General features: G+C 56.5%; 1 protein-coding gene across 1 annotated transcript in view; it reads right to left on the minus strand.

Annotated features, from left to right (window-relative positions):
- Positions 1 to 13,849, minus strand: part of EEIG1 (estrogen-induced osteoclastogenesis regulator 1) — a 36,572-nt gene extending 22,723 nt beyond the window's left edge. Inside the window, exon 1 of the mRNA XM_019970906.2 lies at positions 12,771 to 13,849. Coding sequence (XP_019826465.2) covers positions 12,771 to 12,916 — 146 coding nt within the window. The 5' untranslated portion in view covers positions 12,917 to 13,849. The remainder of the gene's footprint in view (positions 1 to 12,770) is intronic.
- Positions 13,850 to 20,119: the final 6,270 nt, after the last annotated feature.

Genomic DNA, 20,119 nt, shown 5'->3' on the forward strand with positions numbered 1-20,119 from the left:
CCCGGGGGAGCAGACAAGGCGGCCGTCCAGGGGCTGCAGGGCGGTGGAGCCTCCATTCCAGTGACGTGGCCCACGCAGCAGCCAGGCAGCATCTCGCTCCTGCCAGGAATTCAGGGCCTTGTGCGGGGGAAGCAGCTGGTTGTGGTTCTGACACGGCCAGCCCCTCCTCCTGGGATGCAACGAGGCAGCAAGAAGTTCCTAGAAGTCGGGCCACTCTGGCGCGGTGAGAAAGCATTAGGGTCAGGAGGAAAGAGATTCTGCAGGCGGATGCCCCTGGCCTTGAATCCTGCCGCTCACCAGCCCGGAAACCTTGAGCTGGATCAAAAAAACCCAAAGTGGAGACTTCCCTGGTGGTCCCGTGGTTAAGAATCCGCCTAGCAAAGCAGGGGATGTGGGTTCAATCCCTGATCTGGGAACTAAGATCTCACATGCTGTGGAGCAACTAAGCCCAAGCACCACAACGAAAGATCCTACATGACCCAGTGTGCGTGTGTGCTCAGTCATGTCTGATTCTTTGCTACCCTGGACTGGAGTTCGCCAGGCTCCTCAGTTCATGGGATTTTCCAGGCAGAATACCGGAGTTGGGTTGCCATTTCCTACTCCAGGAGGATCTTCCCGACCCAGGGATCGAATCCACGCCAACTGGGAAGCCCACATGACCTGACGCAACCAAATAATTAAAACAATTTATAAAACAAAGTGGGCAGGTGCTGGCCTCTCCATTTTACAGACACGGGCACACTGCCTCCCAGCTTTGCCCTCCAGACTTGCCCGTACCCGGAGGCAGGCTCTGCAGGCAGCTCGGCAGCTCCCAGGTGAACATGCAGGGATGCGATTCTCAGCAGACGCAACAGGCCACTCCCTCTTGCTCTTAGAGCCCAAGAGGACAGCAGGCTGTTGGAAGGGATCCAAAGTAAACTTGCTGGCTTTGACCCAGGAATGGTCCAAACACAGGCACCTGGGTGAAGGTGCCCCCCCAACTAAGTGTGGCCCAGCCCAGCTCGTTTCCGGGGTACTCTGCCTCGTGCCAGGGGCTGCTCAAGCATGAACCCTCTGCAGGCACAGACACCACCCACTTCACAGATGAGCAAACGTACACTCAGGGAGTCCACAGATCACTCAAGAGGTGAGGGATGAACTGCACCCCCAAGCCCTACCTCAGGAGCCCACCCCTATCCCCTGCCATGCAGGATTGCTGGGAAAATGCTCCCAGACAGAAGAGCTGTTCTCAGGAGCATCGTCAACATTCCTGAGCTTTGCGGGCTGACCCTTCATGAATCTCAATACTAGAGAAGAGGCAGTCTTGAGACCAGTCTTACCCTAAAGGAGGTGTGGTCACACGAGGTCAGAATGCATGGTCAGTGGGGCATGACCCTGGGCCAAACCTATTAAGCAAGACCTGCTGGTGTTGGGGACCAAACCTCGTCAATCCAGGGTGGAAGGGAGAGTGGGGAAATGTTCCTGGAGGAGTTCATGTCAGCTTCCTGCCTACTTATCGGGCGCTGAACTGACAGCTCTCCCTGCCTGACCTCCTGGAGTCCACACCCTAAGCCTGGGAGGTAGGAACCATCATCCCCACATCACAGGCAGGGAAACTGAGATTCAAGGCACAGAAGCCACCTACCCCAGGTGTGGCCGGGAGATCTGGTCTGAACCCACAACTGTCTCATCTTGGAATCTCAAACCAGGCCCAGGCCCTCGAAATTCAAAGCAAGAATCCACAGCTGGGCTAGAGTAGCAACTTTCCCTCCCTCAGAACCCTCAACTGTAAAAAAACAGAGCTAAAGGGTCAGCTTATTTAACTTCTATGCAGAGTACATCATGAGAAACGTTGGGCTTGAAGAAGCACAAGCTGGAATCAAGATTGCCGGGAGAAATATCAATAACCTCAGATATGCAGATGACACCACCCTTATGGCAGAAAGTGAAGAGGAACTAAAAAGCCTCTTGATGAAAGTGAAAGAGGAGAGTGAAAAAGTTGGCTTAAAGCTCAACATTCAGAAAATGAAGATCGTGGCATCTGGTCCCATCATTTCATAGGAAATAGATGGGTAAACAGTGGAAACAGTGTCAGACTTTATTTTTGGGGGCTCCAAATTCACTGCAGATGGTGACTGCAGCCATGAAATTAAAAGACGCTTACTCCTTTAAAGGAAAGTTATGACCAACCTAGATAGCATATTGAAAAGCAGAGATATTACTTTGCCAACAAAGGTCCGTCTAGTCAAGGCTATCATTTTTCCTGTGGTCATGTATGGATGTGAGAGTTGGACTGTGAAGAAAGCTGAGTGCCGAAGAATTGATGCTTTTGAACTGTGGTGTTGGAGAAGACTCTTGAGAGTCCCTTGGACTGCAAGGAGATGCAACCAGTCCATCCTAAAGGATATCAGTCCTGGGTGTTCATTGGAAGGACTGATGCTGAAGCTGAAACTCTAATACTTTGGCCACCTCATGCGAAGAGTTGACTCACTGGAAAAGACTCTGATGCTGGGAGGGACTGGGGGCAGGAGGAGAAGGGGACGACAGAGGATGAGATGGCTGGATGGCATCACTGACTCAATGGACATGAGTTTGACTGAACTCCAGGAGTTGGTGATGGACAGGGAGGCCTGGTGTGCTATGATTCATGGGGTCGCAAAGAGTCGGACACTACTGAACAACTGAACTGAACTGACTGAAAGGGTCAGCTATGTGTGGGCGGTGGGGGGGGGTTCCCTTCCTGAGCCCCTGAGATCCCCAGCAGGACCGTTCACAAGACAAGGGTGCAGGAAGCAGACAGACTGGGGCCCAAGGCCTGGATCTGCCCCCCCACTGGACACGTGACCTCTCTGGACCTCAGTCACTGCCCTGTCTCACAGGTTTGCTAAGAGGCTGAATGAGAGAGCAGGGCCTGGCACACACCAGAGTTCACACACACAAAAGGGGACATGTCCATTACCATCAGAAGTAACTGAGACAGACGGTCCACAAGAAGACCAGGTGTGCAGGGCCCCTGATGGAGGCCCTGCTTCCCCACCCCAGGACATGTATGCTCCAGGACATTTCCCCAGACTTTGAACCTGGCTTGGACATCCCGGAAGGCGGACTGGCAGGTAGCCCAGGCATGCTCAGGCCGCTCCTGGCTGACTCACACCTGGGTGGAGACTGAGTCACCCACGGAAGGGAAGAAACAGGAGGGAGGAATCCCCAACTCTGGAGTTCAGTTCCGTGAAGAGCTGGACTCGAGTGAGTCACAGGGATGTCCCTGTCCTCTGAGCCTCTACCCAGCCCCAGAGCCTTTCCTGAAAGCACCCTCCTCAAAACTACTACAGACACATTACTTCCCCTTCTGGGTCTACGTATGGTGAAAACGAAGGACTTCCCTGGTAGTCCCAGTGGTCAAGACCCTACACTTCCAACGCAGGGGACACGGGTTCAATCCCTGCTCAGGGAACTAAGATCCCACATGCTGCACACTGTGATCAAAAAAAAAAGAAAACGGAAGGAAGCTTCTATATCCCAGAGTGCAGGCGTCTTGGAGGCAGGGCCTCTGTTTCACTCACTGATGCTTCTCACATCCTAAGGATGGCGCAGGGAGGCACTCAGTAGGTCTCTGATGACTAGATCAGTGACATCCACAGTCCGGCTCCCAATAAGGAGCCCTAGACCCTTCTTGCGCTGAGATTTCCACCTCCAGGAAAGTGGCCTCCAGCTGTGGTCAGGACATGTACTCTAGCTTTCGGTGGTCTTCGAGGAGTGAGAGGTCATCACCACCTCTGGATCTGCCCCCAGGTGGTCCCACTGCTCCTGGTCCCTGGGTCAGGCCTCCTCTTGCATGCAGGGGCAATACCCAGTCAAAGACCCACCCCCAGAGAAGACAAGGGTCAGGGCCAGAGCGGGCGGGAGTGGCTGATGCCACCCCTCTCGCCCCGTGCTCAGCACTTCCGGGAGAGCTGATGTATCCAATGGTCCTCCCCTAGCTCAGGGGCGCTGGGTCAGGGGCCATGGCTGTCTCCGCCACTGCTGGGCCCAGTGCCCAGGGCAGGAGCCTGGCTCTAATCGCAAATGTTTGCTGAAGGGGGTGAAGCACAGGAAGAGAGAAAGAGAAACAATTAAGGGGAGAGAGGGAGCAAGGTGAACCCTTCCTTCCTGCTCCCACCCCTGGATCCCCTCCAATAACAGCCCTGGACTGACAGCCACCACTGCCAGCCTTTCCAGGGCCCTGACTCGGTGCCAGGGTTTCTGCTGCGTACGTAATGGGGACAGGGGAGGGTGGGTGACCCACTTAATCCAAGCACCAGGAAGGAGCTCATCGCCCCATTTCACAGAAGAGGAAAGCAAGGCTCAGAGAGATCCGGTGGTCTGGCAGCCTTGGGAGCCCACCCTCCATCTGAACCGCCAAGGCCCACACCCAGCCGACCCTGCCAGGGTTTCAAGAGGTGGAAGGAAAAATCCCCAGCCAGAGAAGACTGTTGGCAGCTGCCAGGAGGAGTTATGGCTCATAACTGATGCTTATTGGGCTCAGGCAGGGATGGTTCAGGCCGCCCAGCCAAAAAGACCCTGGAAAGACCAGAGGATCCCCCCCAGCCCCCCCACCAGGCTCACAGGTGCCCGGCCTGATCAAAAGGGTGGGCATGCCCAGGCCGCTTCTCAACACAGACACGTGCACATGCCGGGGCACAGCTGGCAGGCTCTCACAGCAATCCTGAGTAACCAGCCACCTAAGAAGCAGGACCTCACAGGTCCCAGAAGTCTTCTCCAGACAGTCTGACCTCCCCCCCACAACCCAAGCCAGCATTATCCTGACTCCTATCAGGATGGGTGGCTTTAATCAGAATGCTTTTGAACTTTATATAACTGGCCCGGCACGGCATGCTCTTGGGTCTGGCTTCCTTCCCTCGGTGTTGTTTGCCGCACTATACTTGTTGTGAGTGGCAACGGCTGCTGCGTGGCTGGCTGGGAGTTTGGTTTTTAATCATTCCATGATGACAGAGGTGGGAAACCGCTCCTATCAGCTGATGCCACCTCACCTCCTGCCACCTGGAGTCCCAAGCGATCAAGCCCATGGCTGCCCCTGGGGGTTCTACAATACAGCTCTGATTCACATCTTTTCATGGCCCCTTGCCCATGGCTCCCCAAACTCCCAAGCCCAGCATTCTGCCTGGGGCGGGACACAGCAGGGGGGCAGGGCAGTAACCCCAGGAGGCAGCACGGGCCCCCCCACACCCAGAAGGTGCTCAGGAACTCGTCCTGGGGGACTGGGGGTGGGGGTGCTCTCGCAGAGGAAGTGGTGGGAGGTAAGGGTGCCTTTGCGTGCGAGAAGGATCCAGACTTCTGCCTTCCCCGGCGGCCTCCCAGGTGCCAGGCATGCACCGCCAACCCTCTTGGCAGGTTTAGTCTGGTTTCAGCTGCCCCGTGCCTGGCCCTGTGCTAGGCAGGTAAGCCCTGATCTAGAAAGCCCTCCTACCCCCTTCCTGAGCACCCTCTGCCCTGCTGGATGGATGAGGAAACCCAGAGCAGACAAGGCGGACAAGGCTGTTGGCTGTGGTTACAGAGTCAGAGGGTAGTTGCCAAGGTCCAAGGGCAGACGCCGGGGCAGGGACCAGCCTCTACCTCCTCCCCACCCCGCGAGGAGCAGCCCCCGTCTCCACACCCAACACAACCCACCGGTGCCCCCAGCTGCCTCTCAATTGCAGCCTCTGAGCCCCAAGGCAGTGCCCAGCTGCCTGGTAGGCGGCGAGGGCTGCTCCTGACACATGCTGATACCCCTGGCACCAGGGTGGGGAGGGCCTGGGTTCAGGCAGCTGGCGGTGACTGGCACTTGGTCCATCACCATCAGCGCCCACGCTGGTTCAGGGCCAAGGGAGAAACGTCCCAGGCCCACGCCAGTGCCTGCCCTTGGCACAAGGCCCCAGGACTAAAATGCAACAGAGGCCACGCCAAGTCTGGGGCTGGAGCTAAGAGGCATGGTCCACCAGGGTGCACAAGGCCAAAAGTGGGGCCAGGGAAGGTCTTGCAGGGGAGGGGGCTCTTGGGCTGAGCAGGAGTTTGGCCACGTAAAGCGGGGAAATGGAGTCTGAGGACAGGGCAGCTGCAGAAGCAAACAGCTAGAGGAGTAAGGTGGGGTGAAGTCAGGCAGCCCGGAGGCCTCCCAGGGACCTTGGCATCGCCCCCTGCTCCCCCGGCCCCGACAGAGTCTGCCCTCTACTTCGGGCGGGGAGCAATCTTCTGTCTCCCAGCGAGGGTCACACAACTGACTGTGCGGAAGGCCCCCTCCCTCCTTCTGCACTTCCTGTGGAGAAGCCCCCACACCCCACTAGCCCAGCCCAACCCAGGGGAGCACTCCAGCTCTCCCTGGCTTGGAGCCAAGCCCCGCAAGACAGAGCAGGTTCAAGCCAGCAAAGGCGAGAAAGTGCAGAGACCCCACACTGGGGACCCTGAATTCCAGTGTGAGGCCCAGCTTCTTAGACACTTGGGAGCCCACCTGCTCCCAGCCCTCCGGAAGGAACTCTTCCCCACACCATCCCTAGAATCCTGAGACGGAGACAGCACCCCAGGCAGTCCTGGCCCCTGGGGCAGTTCCCCGGCCAGAGGGACAACTGAAGGTGGCTCCATCCAGCCCACCGCCTTGACTCAGCTGGGGACGAGCTGGACCTCTGATGGTCATTATCTCACCGCGTCCTCCCAAGAACACTGCAGGCAGCTCCCGAGGCTGGGGGGCTGAGGCCCATGCCCAGGGTCGAACAGGCGACAAGAAGCAGAGGAGGACGGGTATGTCCTCCCCGGGCCTGTTGGGGGGACAAGCCTCCAGCCGGACCAAACAGGCAGTGCGTCCTCCAGCAGGGCACCTTTCTCCCAATCGTAGGCTGGCCACTCCCCACTGACATTTGGGCAGATGGAGGGGCCGATGGTTCCAGGCCTGCATCTGAGAACTGTCTATTCCAAGCCTGGGCACCAAAAGCAGCTCAGAGCAGAGGCTGAGGGTTTGCAACGACTGCCCCAAGCAGACACCAAGGCCGGGCCATGGGCTGGGTGACTTTAGGCCTCACCAAGGCCACCAACGGCACAGTGTGCGACCCCACGGAGAGCTGGAAGGCCTGGGGGCAGGGGGACAGCCCTGGGGTCACAGAGCACACTGAGGCCCTGGGGGCAGGTCTGGTGTCCCCAGAAGCCCTAGCACTTGCCAGGCCAGGTGGATAATGAAGAGTGAAAGCCGTTGTCCGCGGCCCACATCACTTCCAGGTCTCGTTCTAAGTGAATCTGACATCTCTCCCCTGCTCAGACCTTCCGGGGCTGTGCGATGAGATGAGGATAAATCTATATTGGTTGCCATGGGTGATATACTGCTCATTTCAGCAGCAGGCTAGCGACTGCAGGGTCACCATACTGCACACACCAAGTCCCCAAGCTCCCAGGATCCATGGGCAGATACGCCAGCAGCCCAGACAGGGCTTCCAGAATGCAAGTCAGGACTTCCAAGTACTGAGCAAGCAGAGTTTAAAGCCTCTCCAGGCCCTCAGACACACGGTGTGGACGCTGCTGCAAATCCCGGGCCAGAGAGCTTCCCAGAACTGAGCTCCATGTGAGGCACAGGCCTCGGGGAACAGCCCCAGCTCCATGGGGCCCTATCACCTCAGGTCAGGGCTCTGCCACTGCCAGGCTGGCAGGCAGGCATGTGGCCGGGGTTGCCAGGGTGGCACCTGCCAATGGTGCGGCCAGCTGGCGGCAGAGGCCGGGCCCCGGGAGCAGACACCAAGGCCAGGCAACAGGCTGGACGGCTTCAGGCCTCATCAAGCGCACCAGCCGCAGTCTGACCCCAGGGGAGCCCACAACTGGCCTGAAGCCACTACCCGGGTGCCAGCAAGACGTCTCACTACCAGTGCCCGCCTCCTCAGGCCCCAGCTTGCCCATGGAAGGCCTCCCACAGGGGCCCTGGGGACCAGGCAGATCACCACCAGGGACCCAAGGGTGTGAGGAGGGGTCAGGAGGAGCCCAGAGCAGGCAGCCCACGGAAGAGGCAGCTTGGGCCAGACGCTGTCACGTGACACGGTCACCAGATGCACTGATTTAAAAGATTTTTTTTCCTTTTTATGCTGTCAAAACCTGTTAGACCCCTGTACAGGGCAACAAAACCCCAGCATAAGCTCCATGAGGGCAAGGACCATGTCCAGCCTGGGGTGGGTGCCCAGTTGACATCTGTCAAGCAGACAGATGACCGAATAGAAAGGCTTCCAGAGTTGGTCCTGGGAGGACCCTTCCCAGGTGTGCCTGGCTGTGAAGTCTGTGAGGCCCGCAGACGCACTGTCCCCCACGCCCCTGCCATGGGGAACCCCCCGGGAGCCGGGCTCTCTGCTCCCGGTCACTTCTTGAAGCCCGGGTCCAAGAGGGTGCTCAGTAAATGCGGAGTAGGGACCCGGGCCTGCCGGCCTCCTCCTCTGCCCTCCCCGCCCGGTCTGTGAAAGGAAGTGGTGGCCCCGCCTACCTCGGGGTCCCATTGCACCCCCACATCCCTGTCCCCTTGGGCCCAAGAGACAGAACCGTGAGTCCATCTCCAGACCAAGATGTGCGGGAGAGCCTGCCGTGCGGGCCAGCAGGTTCGAGAGGCGTCTGCAGCCTTTTCCATGGAGGAAGGGCGAGGCCCCACCAAGCCCGAGGTGTATGTGTAAAAGGCCTGGCTTCCCCGGGCCCGCGGCCTCCAGCTGCAGAGCTGACCTGTCCAAGACTCTTCTTCAGACCTCTCCAAATGCCAAGCAACCCTCAGAGGGCTTCCATCCCGGCCTGCTCATGGCCAGGCCCGCGGAAGGAAGGCAGCGTCCGTCTTGTGAGCAGCCGTGCCCCCTTTCAAAAGGTTGCCCCGGTGAAAACCCCACTGAAGAAATCACTGAAAACTGAAAGCGGTCACAGAAGAAAGTACAGGGTGGGAGCCCACCCAAGTCACGTGTCTGTTTGTAGACAGCCTGGCCCCAGGTCCAGAGCAGGAAGAGCCCCTGGTCTCTCCCTGGCCCAGCCTGCCCCTTCATGCAAAGAGGGGCTCTGAGGGCACCCGGGAAGAGGTTAGGGCCAACCAGAGTGTACCATGAGCTCCTCCTACGAGGTGACCCTGAACGAGTAGTAACTTCACTGGCCCAGGAGGCTCGCTCTGCCTGTCCCCTCCACAGAGGCCTTGCTGTCCGGTAGATCTGCGCCTCCCTCTCGTTCCCTCCCACCACCAGACACGTGCACGGGGCAGGCCGCAGGCCCGGTGCCAGCCGGGCGCACAGACCTCTCAGGATGTTTGGGATTCCTCCAGCCTGAAAGACAGATTGGCTCAAGGCTGGAAGCCTGCGCCTGGCCTGCCCTGGGGAGACCACGACCTGGCCCACAGCTTCCCGGCTCACAAGTCTTGGCTGGGATGCGTCCCTCCTGGGACCCCTGGGAAAGCCTCCCAGATGCCATTCGGATGCATCTGCTTAGAAGGCCTCTGGGCAGAGACCTTGGCAAATGCCCACTGTGCCCCAGTGCCAGCCCGCGCCTGGCACTGAGTTCACAGCAACGACGTCGGCCCCATACCCACCTGCAGCCCCGAGGCCCCTTTTCCTCAGATCTCACCAGATCGAGCCCAGTGCCTCGAAGCGATCCCAATCTGGATTTCCCTGTTGCACCCAGCCCAGGGGAAAGAACCTCCTTCCAAGGTCTGGGGACATCACACGGGCCTGCAGCTGCTTCTGGCCCTCCGCCACCAAGTCTAGATCACAGCTCTGCCAGGCCCCAGCGAGGTGATGCGGGTATACCACTTTAGGTCTCTTGATCCCAATTTCCTCATCAGCTCACGGGTGGGGTTTAAGGACTCAGCAGATCACACATTCTAGGTGTTTAGTGGGTCCCTGACGTCTCACAGTGCCCAATCGAAGGCAGCTTAAACCCTAATGATAAAATGGTTATTTTTGCAATTGCATTTCTAGCCAGGTGACGCCTCCGGATGGCCGAGAGGATTAACAGACACTCTGTGTGCAGAAACACTCGGCGTGGCACGCAGCACAGAACCTGGTAACCATGAGGATCACGGTTCGTAAGGAGGCCTCAGAGAGGTGAGGCTGGGGAAACAGTGCAATGAACCACCTGTTCTACCTGCTCAAATTGGGTCAGGCTGGAGCTGTGTACCCGGCTGTTGCCATGGCACCCAACACACAGGGAAACACTCTAAGCTAGAAGTGTGGTTGCTGCAGGAGTGGGGCCTCAGGCCTGCTTCACTCAGACACCTCCCATGCTGCCACTACCCCTGCTTTCTGGACCACATCAGGGATCCCTGAGGTTGGGGCAGTACACCGACCACCTAAGCAGGTCTCATACCCCTGACCCCACCCCAACTCCAAAACAATGGGGCTTTGGCCCTCTGGGCAGAGTGGGGGGCGCTGTGAGGAGGGGCTCCCAGGCTGCAGACCAGGGTGAGTGGAAGGGGAGTGGATGGGGTAGGAACCTAGGAGCCCTCATCTCCTGAGAAAACGCCAAAGCGTCTCTAAGCAGCCTCAGGTCCCAACATGTCTGTTCCCTCCAGCCACACCTGCCCAGCAGCGAACAGGTACCCAGAGCCCACTTCGTGCCTAGCTGTATGGGGTTCAGTGCCAGCTCTTCCCTCCTCATCCCACTCAGCTTTCATCCAGGGTGAGGGTTGGCAAAGGCTGTCGAGACTCAGCCGGGTTTAGGGAATCCATGGCCCGTGGCCAAGAGGGAAGAAGGGGAGAGAGAGGAGAAATCCAGATGCTGCAGGCTGAGATCTGGAATTTTTCAGACTTTCCCGCATGAGGGGGCAGGTTTGGGGCAATGGAAAGGCTGACAGGTAGGGTGGCAGGGGCCCCAGGGCCTGGGAAGCCCAGCTGAGACTTTAGCCTGGGGCTGAATACTGACTTCTCAGTAGAATCCAAGACTGTGCCCGCAACCCTCAGCTCAGATGAGAGCCCCCCACTGCTGACTCCAGCTGGTACCCCCAAGATGGAGGAGGGGCCTGGGGTCTGGACCCTTCTACCATAGTAACTGCAGCGGCTGCAACGATTTGCCTGGCCAGACGTGGTACATACATTATCCATTCCCCGTCACAACTGTAGTAGTGGGTATGACCTCCCATTTCACAGAAAAAGAAACTTAAGGCGCAAAGGTAGAACACGATAGTGGCTAAAAGCGCATCCTGAGTTTGAATCTGGCCTCTGCTGCCATAACACAGGCAAATTACTCCTTCTCCGAGCCTCGGTTTCCACCTCTATAAAATGGGAATAATCTTACAGGGCACCCCCCACCAACCAACCTCCACTCTGCTCCATGGCATAATCAAAGGGTTAAGTGAGAGGTACTAGTAAAATAGGGTACAAAGGACCAATAACTTAACTTGCTGGTCTCTGGAATCAGAGAGGTTAGGTAACTTGCCCTAGGTCACCCAGCCAGTGAGGGGCCGACACCCCAGGCCCCAGCTCTGAGCATTCTCTTTACCAGAAAGGTTGGGCTGCTGTGTGTGTGGCCGGCGGGATCACAGGCTCCCACCCCCACAGCAAAGGGCAGCCCTTGTCTGAATTCCTCAGATAAGCAGCTCCCAGCCCCAGCGAGCGGGCCCAAGTGCACAGAGAAGGCGCACTCCGCCCCGTTCCACACCGGAGGTTCCTAAATCTGGGTTAGGCTATAGGCCTCCTCTCTCTCCTCCCAGCGGAACATTGGACCACCAGATTCATCCAATAGGTCTCCAAACAGGCCGAGTTTAGTCGACAACTGCCTCCTGTGGGGTCCCTGGCAGACCACTTACTTCCTCTTTTGGGGGCCTCAGTTTCTCCACCTGTAACAGGCAACCCCCTCTCACAACTATGGGGCAGCCCCAGCTAATTGTGCTCACAAGGAGGCCTGAGGAGCGAAGGGGCAGCCCAACCAATGAATCACAGGCCCTGGACCACGTTCTCTCTGCTGAAACTTCTCCACAACTGGGACCGAGAGACCTGTAACTGGGCCCAGAAAGTGGCCGAGCTGAGACTCCAACTCCATCTGTCACACTCCAGGACGATGTGACCCACGGAGCGGGGGGGTGCCGGGCAGTGGGCACAGCTTGGGAACTCGGGCCACTCTCAGCAACAAGCTGGGCAGCTGGGACTGCAGGACTGGGAAGAACACAAAACTAAACTTGACCGAGCTTCTTTCTTTCAGCGAGGGCAGCAGCCTCCGTGACAAGGGCATTTGCAATGCAAAGCAGTCCAGCTCCAGCCAGAAGAGGACGGTCACTCGGAGGGGGCTGGGCGGGTCAAAATCCAGCCCCCACCCTCCAGCCAGACACAGAGTGCCCGGGGGCCGGACCTTCCCGGGCGTCAGGGAGTGCCAGGGAACCTGTGGCTGGCAAGGGCTCTAAATCATATGACAGCCTGAGCGGCCAGCTGGGTGCAAGATGCCCTGGAATACTCTCCCCTTCTCAGCCCTTCAAGGCCAAACTCCGCTGGGCTCTGCCTGCAAGTCTGCAGAATGGGCCTACTGTGGGCTGTATGTGTGCAAGGCCCCGAGCAGGGGCTCAAAGAACAGACACCCCCCCCCCCCAACCAGGTATCCATCTGGTCACCTGCAGGTGGGTGCCCCGCACCCTGCCAGTCCCTCAGGCCCAGACCTCCCAGATCACTCAGTCCTGCCTTGTGCAAATCTGCCCCAGACACGCATAATCTCCAGGACTCCTGTGGGCCCCAAGGGGCACTTCCACACCTGCCAAGTGGCTAGATTTAGCTCCTCAAACCCCGCTTTGCACCCCTCTTTGCGCCCACCCCGCATGCAGGCAAGACTGCCCCAGCTCCTACCTTGATGACAAACTGACAAAGTCCCCGCCATCCAGCAGCCGGACCTTGCAGAAGAGAACCCCATTCACGAAGGGGACTGCAGTCAGCTCCTCCAGGGTGAAAGTGGTTTGGAATTTGAATTTCTTCTTCTTCATCAAGAAAGCCATGAGCGAGTTCCCTGAGTCTGAAGCCCCGAAGGCCAAAAAAAAAAAAAGCAGGGGGAACCAGAAATCCCCAGGGTTCTTTTCCCTACCACCACACCCCCTCCTCAAAACACCGGAGCCGGATCCCGCCCAGATGGTGGTTGAGGCAGCAGAGCTGATGGGGAGCTGAGTCCGGAAGCCCTGGGTCCGAACGACCAGTCCAGTTCGCAGGCCGGCAGGCTTCACCCTCAGGGAGCTGGGGCTTGGACGGGTTCCGAGTGGCCGGGGGCTTCACCGGCCATGTAAACATTGGGGCATGGTCCAGGAGTCAAGGGCAGGGATGGCGGGCGGCGCGCGAGCGGCCGTGCTGGCGGACAGCATCCCGAGAGCTGCGGTCCCCGGAGAGCTCACGCCGCGCGACCAGGCGCGGCGGGCGGACCGGTGAGACTGAAGGCGACGGGCGGCCCGGTTGAGGGTTGAGGGCCGAGGGCGGCCCCGCCCCCGCCCCGCTGGCGGCCGGGGGTGGCGCCCACGCCGCGCCCACGCCCCCGCACCTGGGTGCCAGGCAGCGGCGCAGGTGAGTCCGGGGAGGCCGAGGGCACCCCCAGGGGGCGGTCGAGAGCGCTGCGGGGGGCGGGGAGGCCCCCTCTCTCCGGGAGGTGCTTCGGGGAGCTCTGGGCCGGGAACGTCCGGCCACGGCCCCCTCCCGGTGGGCAGCCGGCCGGGCTCCAGGCAGCAGGGGCGCCGCCTCCTCTTTGGTCCTGGGTCCCGCGCCGCGGTCCCTGGCGGAGCTGAGGCGCCCTTCCGGCCGGCCGGTGGCGCCCGCCTCACCCGCCGCCTCTGGCCCGCACCCCACGAACAGGAGCGCTGCCGCCCGCGCTCCCGACGCCGCCTCCCGAGCCCGACGCTGCGCGGAGCCGCTGGGAGAATGCCGAGACCCCCGTGCGGCCGCCCGCGGAGCCTCTGCCGAGCGCGGGAGGGGCGGGGCGCCGGTGGCTCAGCCCGCCCACGATTGGGCCGCCCGGTGGGGCGGCCGCGGGGCGTGATTGGCCGATGGCGGCGTGGGGCGGGACTCGCGGGAGGCCGAGGCACCTCTTGGCGCTCGGATTGGTCCGTCGCCCATCTGGGCCCGCCTCCTCGATCAGGGCGGAGCGGAGGGACGGGGAGAGGGGCCCTGGGAAGGCGGTGGGAGGTCGTGGGGCGGGAAGCCGGGACAGGCATGCAAGCTAGGAGGGCGTGAGCAAATAAAAAAGGAGAAACAATGAAGAGAAGAAATAAAATGAGCCCCAGGACTGAAGTGGCCCTCCAGTGTCCTCCCAGACTTGAATTCGTTGACCACTAGATTAGGCCCGGAAGGCAGAGTCTCATTTTTCAGAAAACACACCCAGAGAGGTGGCCGGAACTAGACCATGAGCAGCTCTTTGGCTTCACATCCCTAGTTCTCAGCACCCAGGAGGGAAATGCCTGCAAAGCCTTCGCCAAGGGGGTGAATTGAAGCACTTCATCACGCAACCGGTGATAGAACCAGCTTCTCCCGTCCCAAGCTACTATCTAAGCATTTAGTTGTTGCTTAGCATCTTACCCAGTATGGCTGATCTCCCTGACTGCATTAACTACCCTGGACGCAGAGACCACTCACTTCGGGAGCTTTTTAGGTTCCAGGCCTTCCACACTGCAGTTCATTGATTCAGTCCCCAAATGTTCAGGGGCAATCTGCTGTGTGCCAGGCTGGCATTTAGGAGTGAGCCTGGTGGACCCGCCGTCTCCAACCTTCCCAAGCTCAAGATCAGATGGAGAAGCGGACAGGGACCCAGGCAGAGACAAATCTGTTGAATGAAGGCAGTGATTGGGGACACAGAGGGAACTGGGGAAGCTCAGTGCTGGCAGGAGTGGAGAGGAAGGGGACTCAGAGAGAAGGCCTCACAAAGTTATCCTAGCCACTGGCAGGATGCATTCCCTGGGTGAGGCAGGGTCCAGGCAGATGGAGCCTCAAGAGGCCTGGCAGCCAGAGAGTCCAGTGCCTGCAGAAAGCTGTGGGTACCTGCATGCTGCTCCACTGTGGCTCTTTGAGGGAGGCAGGGGACAAGAGGTGGGGCTGGAAGGCCTGTAGAGGTTGGATCTAGCAGAGTCTTGTATAAGGAGGGGAGCCACACACACGTTTTAAGTGACCCAGACAGATTTACTTTTTGTCGCAAGAAGTTTGCTCTGACTATAGAGAGTGTGGAAGAGAGATGATGGGAAACAGGGATGAGGGGCTTGTGGCGATCCAGGCAAGAGGTGATGACAATGAACCACAGCACTGAGGGAAAACCGGGGTCTGAGAGGCATTCAAGAGACAGAGTCAAGTGGACTTGGGGATGAGTTTGGTTGGGAAATGTATCTCAGGACTCAGATTTCTGATTTCTTCCTGATTCCCAGGCATAGCATAGTGGGCAGCCTCTACTTTTTTCCAGTTTATCCTGTAATTTCAAAAACACTGCTAGCCAGATAGGAGAAAAATGATAATAGCAGCTCCCAGTACTATTATGTGCCCCTATTTACAGCCAGGGAAGTTGAGATATGGAGAGTTTAAATTACTTGACTTGGGTCTTGACCCCAGAGCACAGACTCTAGAGTGCTAAACTGTGCTGACTGTGATGAGGTGGGAGTTTCTTCACTAATCCTGGCTGGGCCCCTTTCACAGGGGAAGGACCTGTGGTTACCTGATCCGGGGAAGGACCTGTGGTTACCTGATCTCAGGAGGAGATTTCAGAGGAGAGCTAGTGAAGGATGTCCCTGGCTGACTTCTCAGCTGTGACCGCGAGTAACCCCGGACTTCAACAGGAAGCGGGGTGGGTCTGGCTGCCAGACTTAGCTCCGGTAGGGTATTTATCTCTCTGCCGCGTCAAGGCTGGGAACCCAGGAAGTTTCCTTTCCCTCATTTCCCAGATGGGTCCTGGGACAGAGCTAGGCGCCAGGGCAGGATGCCACGTTTGGGCTGAGACGAGCCTGAGTTAGTGTCCTGGCCCTGATGCATATTAGTAGTATGGCTTTGGTTTCAGACATCTGAGCTCAGGGGCTCTGAATAGAGAGGGAATTCAGTATGGTCTGGCTAGGACCGCTTGCCCTGGTGCCAGCAGAGCAGGGGCTGAAATCTGGCCGACACAACATTGACCACCAGCGTCACATACACTTTGGGTGTAGTTTTCTGTGCACAGGAAGGAACCCTGAAGGAGACACTTTAAACTTTCCCATCGCTGAGCCACAGTTTCTTTACCTATAAACTGGGAATAAGAATACCAACCTTTCCAGAATGTTGTGAGGACTTCAAGAGGCTGTGCCTGCAAAAGGCTCAGCCCTGGAAGGATGTGGGGCTCTGAGTGAGCAGTCAGCAGGGAGCTCCAGGCCGGCACTTCCTCGCTTCTCCAGCCCCCCAAATTCCCAAGTAGAACCTGTACTTCCTCCCTGAGGCCCTGGCCGGATATATAAGGAAACCAGTACCTAACAAGATAATTCAGACAAGTAAGTGGTCTGGAGGACTTCCCTGGTGGTGCAGTGGATAAGAACCCACAACTACTGAGACCACGTGCCTAGAGCCTGTGCTCTGCAAGACGAGAAACCACCGCAATGGAAAGTAGCCCCCGGGGCTGCAACTAGAGAAAGCCCACACAGCAGCAAAGACCCAGAGCAGCCAAAGTAATAAAATAAACAGATAAATAAACATTAAAACAAACAAAAGTGGTTTGGAGAGGGGCTCTCAGGGCACTGTGAGAGAGGATACATGGATTGGGAGTCGTCCTGATTTAGATGCAGTGGTCAAGGAAAGCCTCTGTGAGGCGTTATCTCAGCCCAGACCCCAAGCACAGGAAGTTCTGGGAGCAGAGGCAGAGCCGGCATGCTTCCAGGACTCTATGTGCCTGGAGGGCTTCCCTGGTGGCTCAGATGGTAAAGAATCTGCCTGGAATGTGGGAGACCCAGGTTCGATTCCTGGGTCAGGAAGATGCCCTGGAGAAGAAAATGGCTACCCGCTCCAGGATTCTTGCCTGGAGAATCCCATGGACAGAGGAGCCCAGAGGGGAGCGCATAGACGGAGGAGAGAGAGGTATGGAGTCAGGCAGGAATCAGCTCACTTGAGACCTGTGGGCCTGGAAGGAGTTTAGACTCCATTCTAAGCCCCAAAGGATACCATTGGTAGATATAAGCAGGTGGGTGACAAGATCCAAATACCTTTTTGCAAGTTCTTGCCAGTTTTTTCCATTTTTTGGAGAACAGATTGAACGTCAGCAGGCAAGAACAGAGGCAGGCAGGCAGGTGAGGAGGCTGTTAACAGCCATTCCGACGGGAAACTGGTGGCTCAGACCAGGGTGAAGCCAAAACAACGGGAAGAGAGAGGGAACTCCAGTGAAGTGGAGATAAAAGTTACCCACTAGAACTTTTTAATATTCCCAGGATTTTGAATTTGACTGAATGCCACCAGGTTCTTTAAGGCAGGAGTTATGTGAGCATATGCACTTCCCTGGTGGCTCAGCAGTAAAGAATCCGCCTGCCGATGCAGGAGACGCAAGAGATGCAGGTTTGATCCCTGGGTCAGAAAGATCCCTGGGAGTAGGAAATGACAACCCTCTCCAGTACTCTTGCCTGGAAATTTCCATTGACACAGCAGCCTGGCAGGCTACAGTCCAGGGGGGGGTCACAAAGAGTCAGACATGACTGAACATGCATCTTTTTTTTATGTGTGCATAGAAAAGAACGGGGCTTCCCCGATGGCTCAGCGAGTAAAGATTCTGCTGGCAACACAGGTAACACAGGAGATGCGGGTTTAATCTCTGGGTTGGGAAGATCCCCTGGAGTAGGAAATGGCAACCCACTCCAGTACTCTTGCCTGCAAAATCCCATGGACAGAGGAGCCTGGCGGGCTACAGCATGGGGTTGCAAAAGAATCAGACATGACTGATAGACTGAACAACAGCAAGTGAGCATGAGCACTGGGATAGGAGTGAAGAAGGAATACAGGGGAATGGGAAGAATTGCCTGGGCATCGGCCTGTAGAACAGAAACACAGCTGGAGAAAGAGGTGTGCCCTTAGAGAATCCCTACCTTTATCTGACGCTGGACAAACTCTTGTGATGGTATTTTTCTTCTCTCTCATTACAGCATGAGCCTCAAGGGTCAGACACCTCACTCATGGTGTCCCCACATCCAGTTCATGGCCTGTCACATGATAGACACTCAGGAAAGGGTTGTCTAAGGAATTGATGCATAGACAGATGCATATATACGTGATGTATGTGTGTATGTTTGGATGGATGCGCATGTTCAGTTGCTTAGCTGTGTCTGACTCTTTTTCGACCCCATGGACTGCAGCCCACCAGGCTCCTCTGTCCATGGGATTTTCCAGGCAAGAGTACTGGAGTGAATCATCATTTCCTATTTCAGGGAATCTTCCCTACCCAGGGATCAAACCCATGTCTCTTGAGTCTCCTACATTGGCAGGTGGATTCTTTACCACCCAGCCACCTAGGAAGCCCCATATATGAATGGATAGCTACATGGATAGATGAGTAGATGGATGACTGAAGATTTAACCTTGTCACCTCATACTTTAAACTCCTCAGTGTCGTCAATAACTATCAAAATCCAATATGCACAAGTCCATTTTCAGTAAGTTGCCCAGGGATTTCCTTGGTGGTCCAGTGGCTAAGACTCCAAGCTCCTATTGCAGGGTGCCTGGGTTCTATCCCTGGTCAGGAAACAAGATATCACATGCTGCAACTAAAGATCCCAAGTGCCATGACTAAGACCCAGCACACTCAAATAAATAAATAAAAATAAATATTAAAAAAATTAAGTTACCCAAAGCAATACTCACACATGCATTCAATTAGATGTGTAAGATGGGTTTGCACCCTTATATATTACGCGAAAATATTGGAAGCAACCTGATGTCTGGCAGTAGGAAGAGGGAGGCCTTGAGGGAAGGTAATGTGTTTTGTGCTTTGCTCCATCCTCAGCTTCTGGGACAATGCCTGGTACACAGTAGTGTTAAATACATACATATTTATGGAATGAAGGGAAGCATCATCGATGAGATGCTCTCAGCTGTTGAGAAGGAGATGTGTGTGCCGAGGAGGAGATATCCACTCTGTTGTGGCAAAGCAAACACAGAGGATGTGTTTGTAAAGCTATGTAAGGGATCAGCTTACTTTTGTCAAGAAAAATGGACATATTTATGGAGCTTTCCAGGTGGTGCAGTGGTAAAGAATCCACCTGCCAATGCAGGAGGTGCAAGAGAATGGGTTCGATCCCTGGGTCAGGAAGATCCCCTGGGGTAGGAAATGACAACCAACTTAAATACTCTTGCCTGGAAAATTCCATGGACAGAGGAGCCTGGTGGGTTATAGTCCATGGGGTCAATAAGAGTTGGACATGACTGAGCAAGCACCTTGTTCTTTATGTGTGCTAGAAAAGAATGGGCCTTCCCCAATGAGTCAGCAGGTAAAGGATCTGCCTACAACACAGGTGACCCAGGAGACAAGGGTTCAGTCTCTGGGTCGGGAAGATGCCCTGGAGGAGGGCATGGCAACCCACTCCAGTATCCTTACCTGGAGGATCCCATAGACAGAGGACCTGGTGGGCTATAGTCCACGGTGTCGCATAGAGTCAGACACAACTGAGCGACTGACCACAGCAAGGAAAAGAATCTCAAAGGATACACTGAATTGTTATCAGAAGCTTCCAACTAAGGCGAGTGTTTGGGGGAAAATGTTTATTTTAATGAATATTCTGGGATATTGTTTGTTTTTTGTAATAGGATAGATTTATTTTATAATTTAGTACTGTATAATTATAAGGATATTAGTTTTTATAAGGATATTAACAGAAGGCCTTCCATGCTTCTCCATCACGGTCTGGATAAAGTCAAAGGTTCTTAGAAAAAAATAAAATTTCTTAGCCAGGCATTCAGGCCCCTCTGGAATCAACTGCTCAGCCTTTCCCTGCCTGCCCCCCTCAGCCCCTGTAGCTCTGCCCAAAGTTCCTGACCTTGTTCTCTTCCCCAACTGGTGACAGCTAATATTAATAAGTGTCAGGTTTCAACTCAAGCCTCCTCTCCCACCCCATTCCCCCACATCAGGCACAGTACTCTCTCCCTTCTCTGTGCCCCCAAGTTACCAACCTGTATACAGAGAAAATGAGGGCTCTGCCTTCTGTTTTGCATCACAACAACTGGTGCCTACTTGGCACTCATTG

The sequence above is a fragment of the Bos indicus genome, chromosome 11 (assembly GCF_029378745.1).
Source record: "Bos indicus isolate NIAB-ARS_2022 breed Sahiwal x Tharparkar chromosome 11, NIAB-ARS_B.indTharparkar_mat_pri_1.0, whole genome shotgun sequence".
NCBI classification, from domain to species: Eukaryota; Metazoa; Chordata; class Mammalia; order Artiodactyla; family Bovidae; genus Bos; species Bos indicus.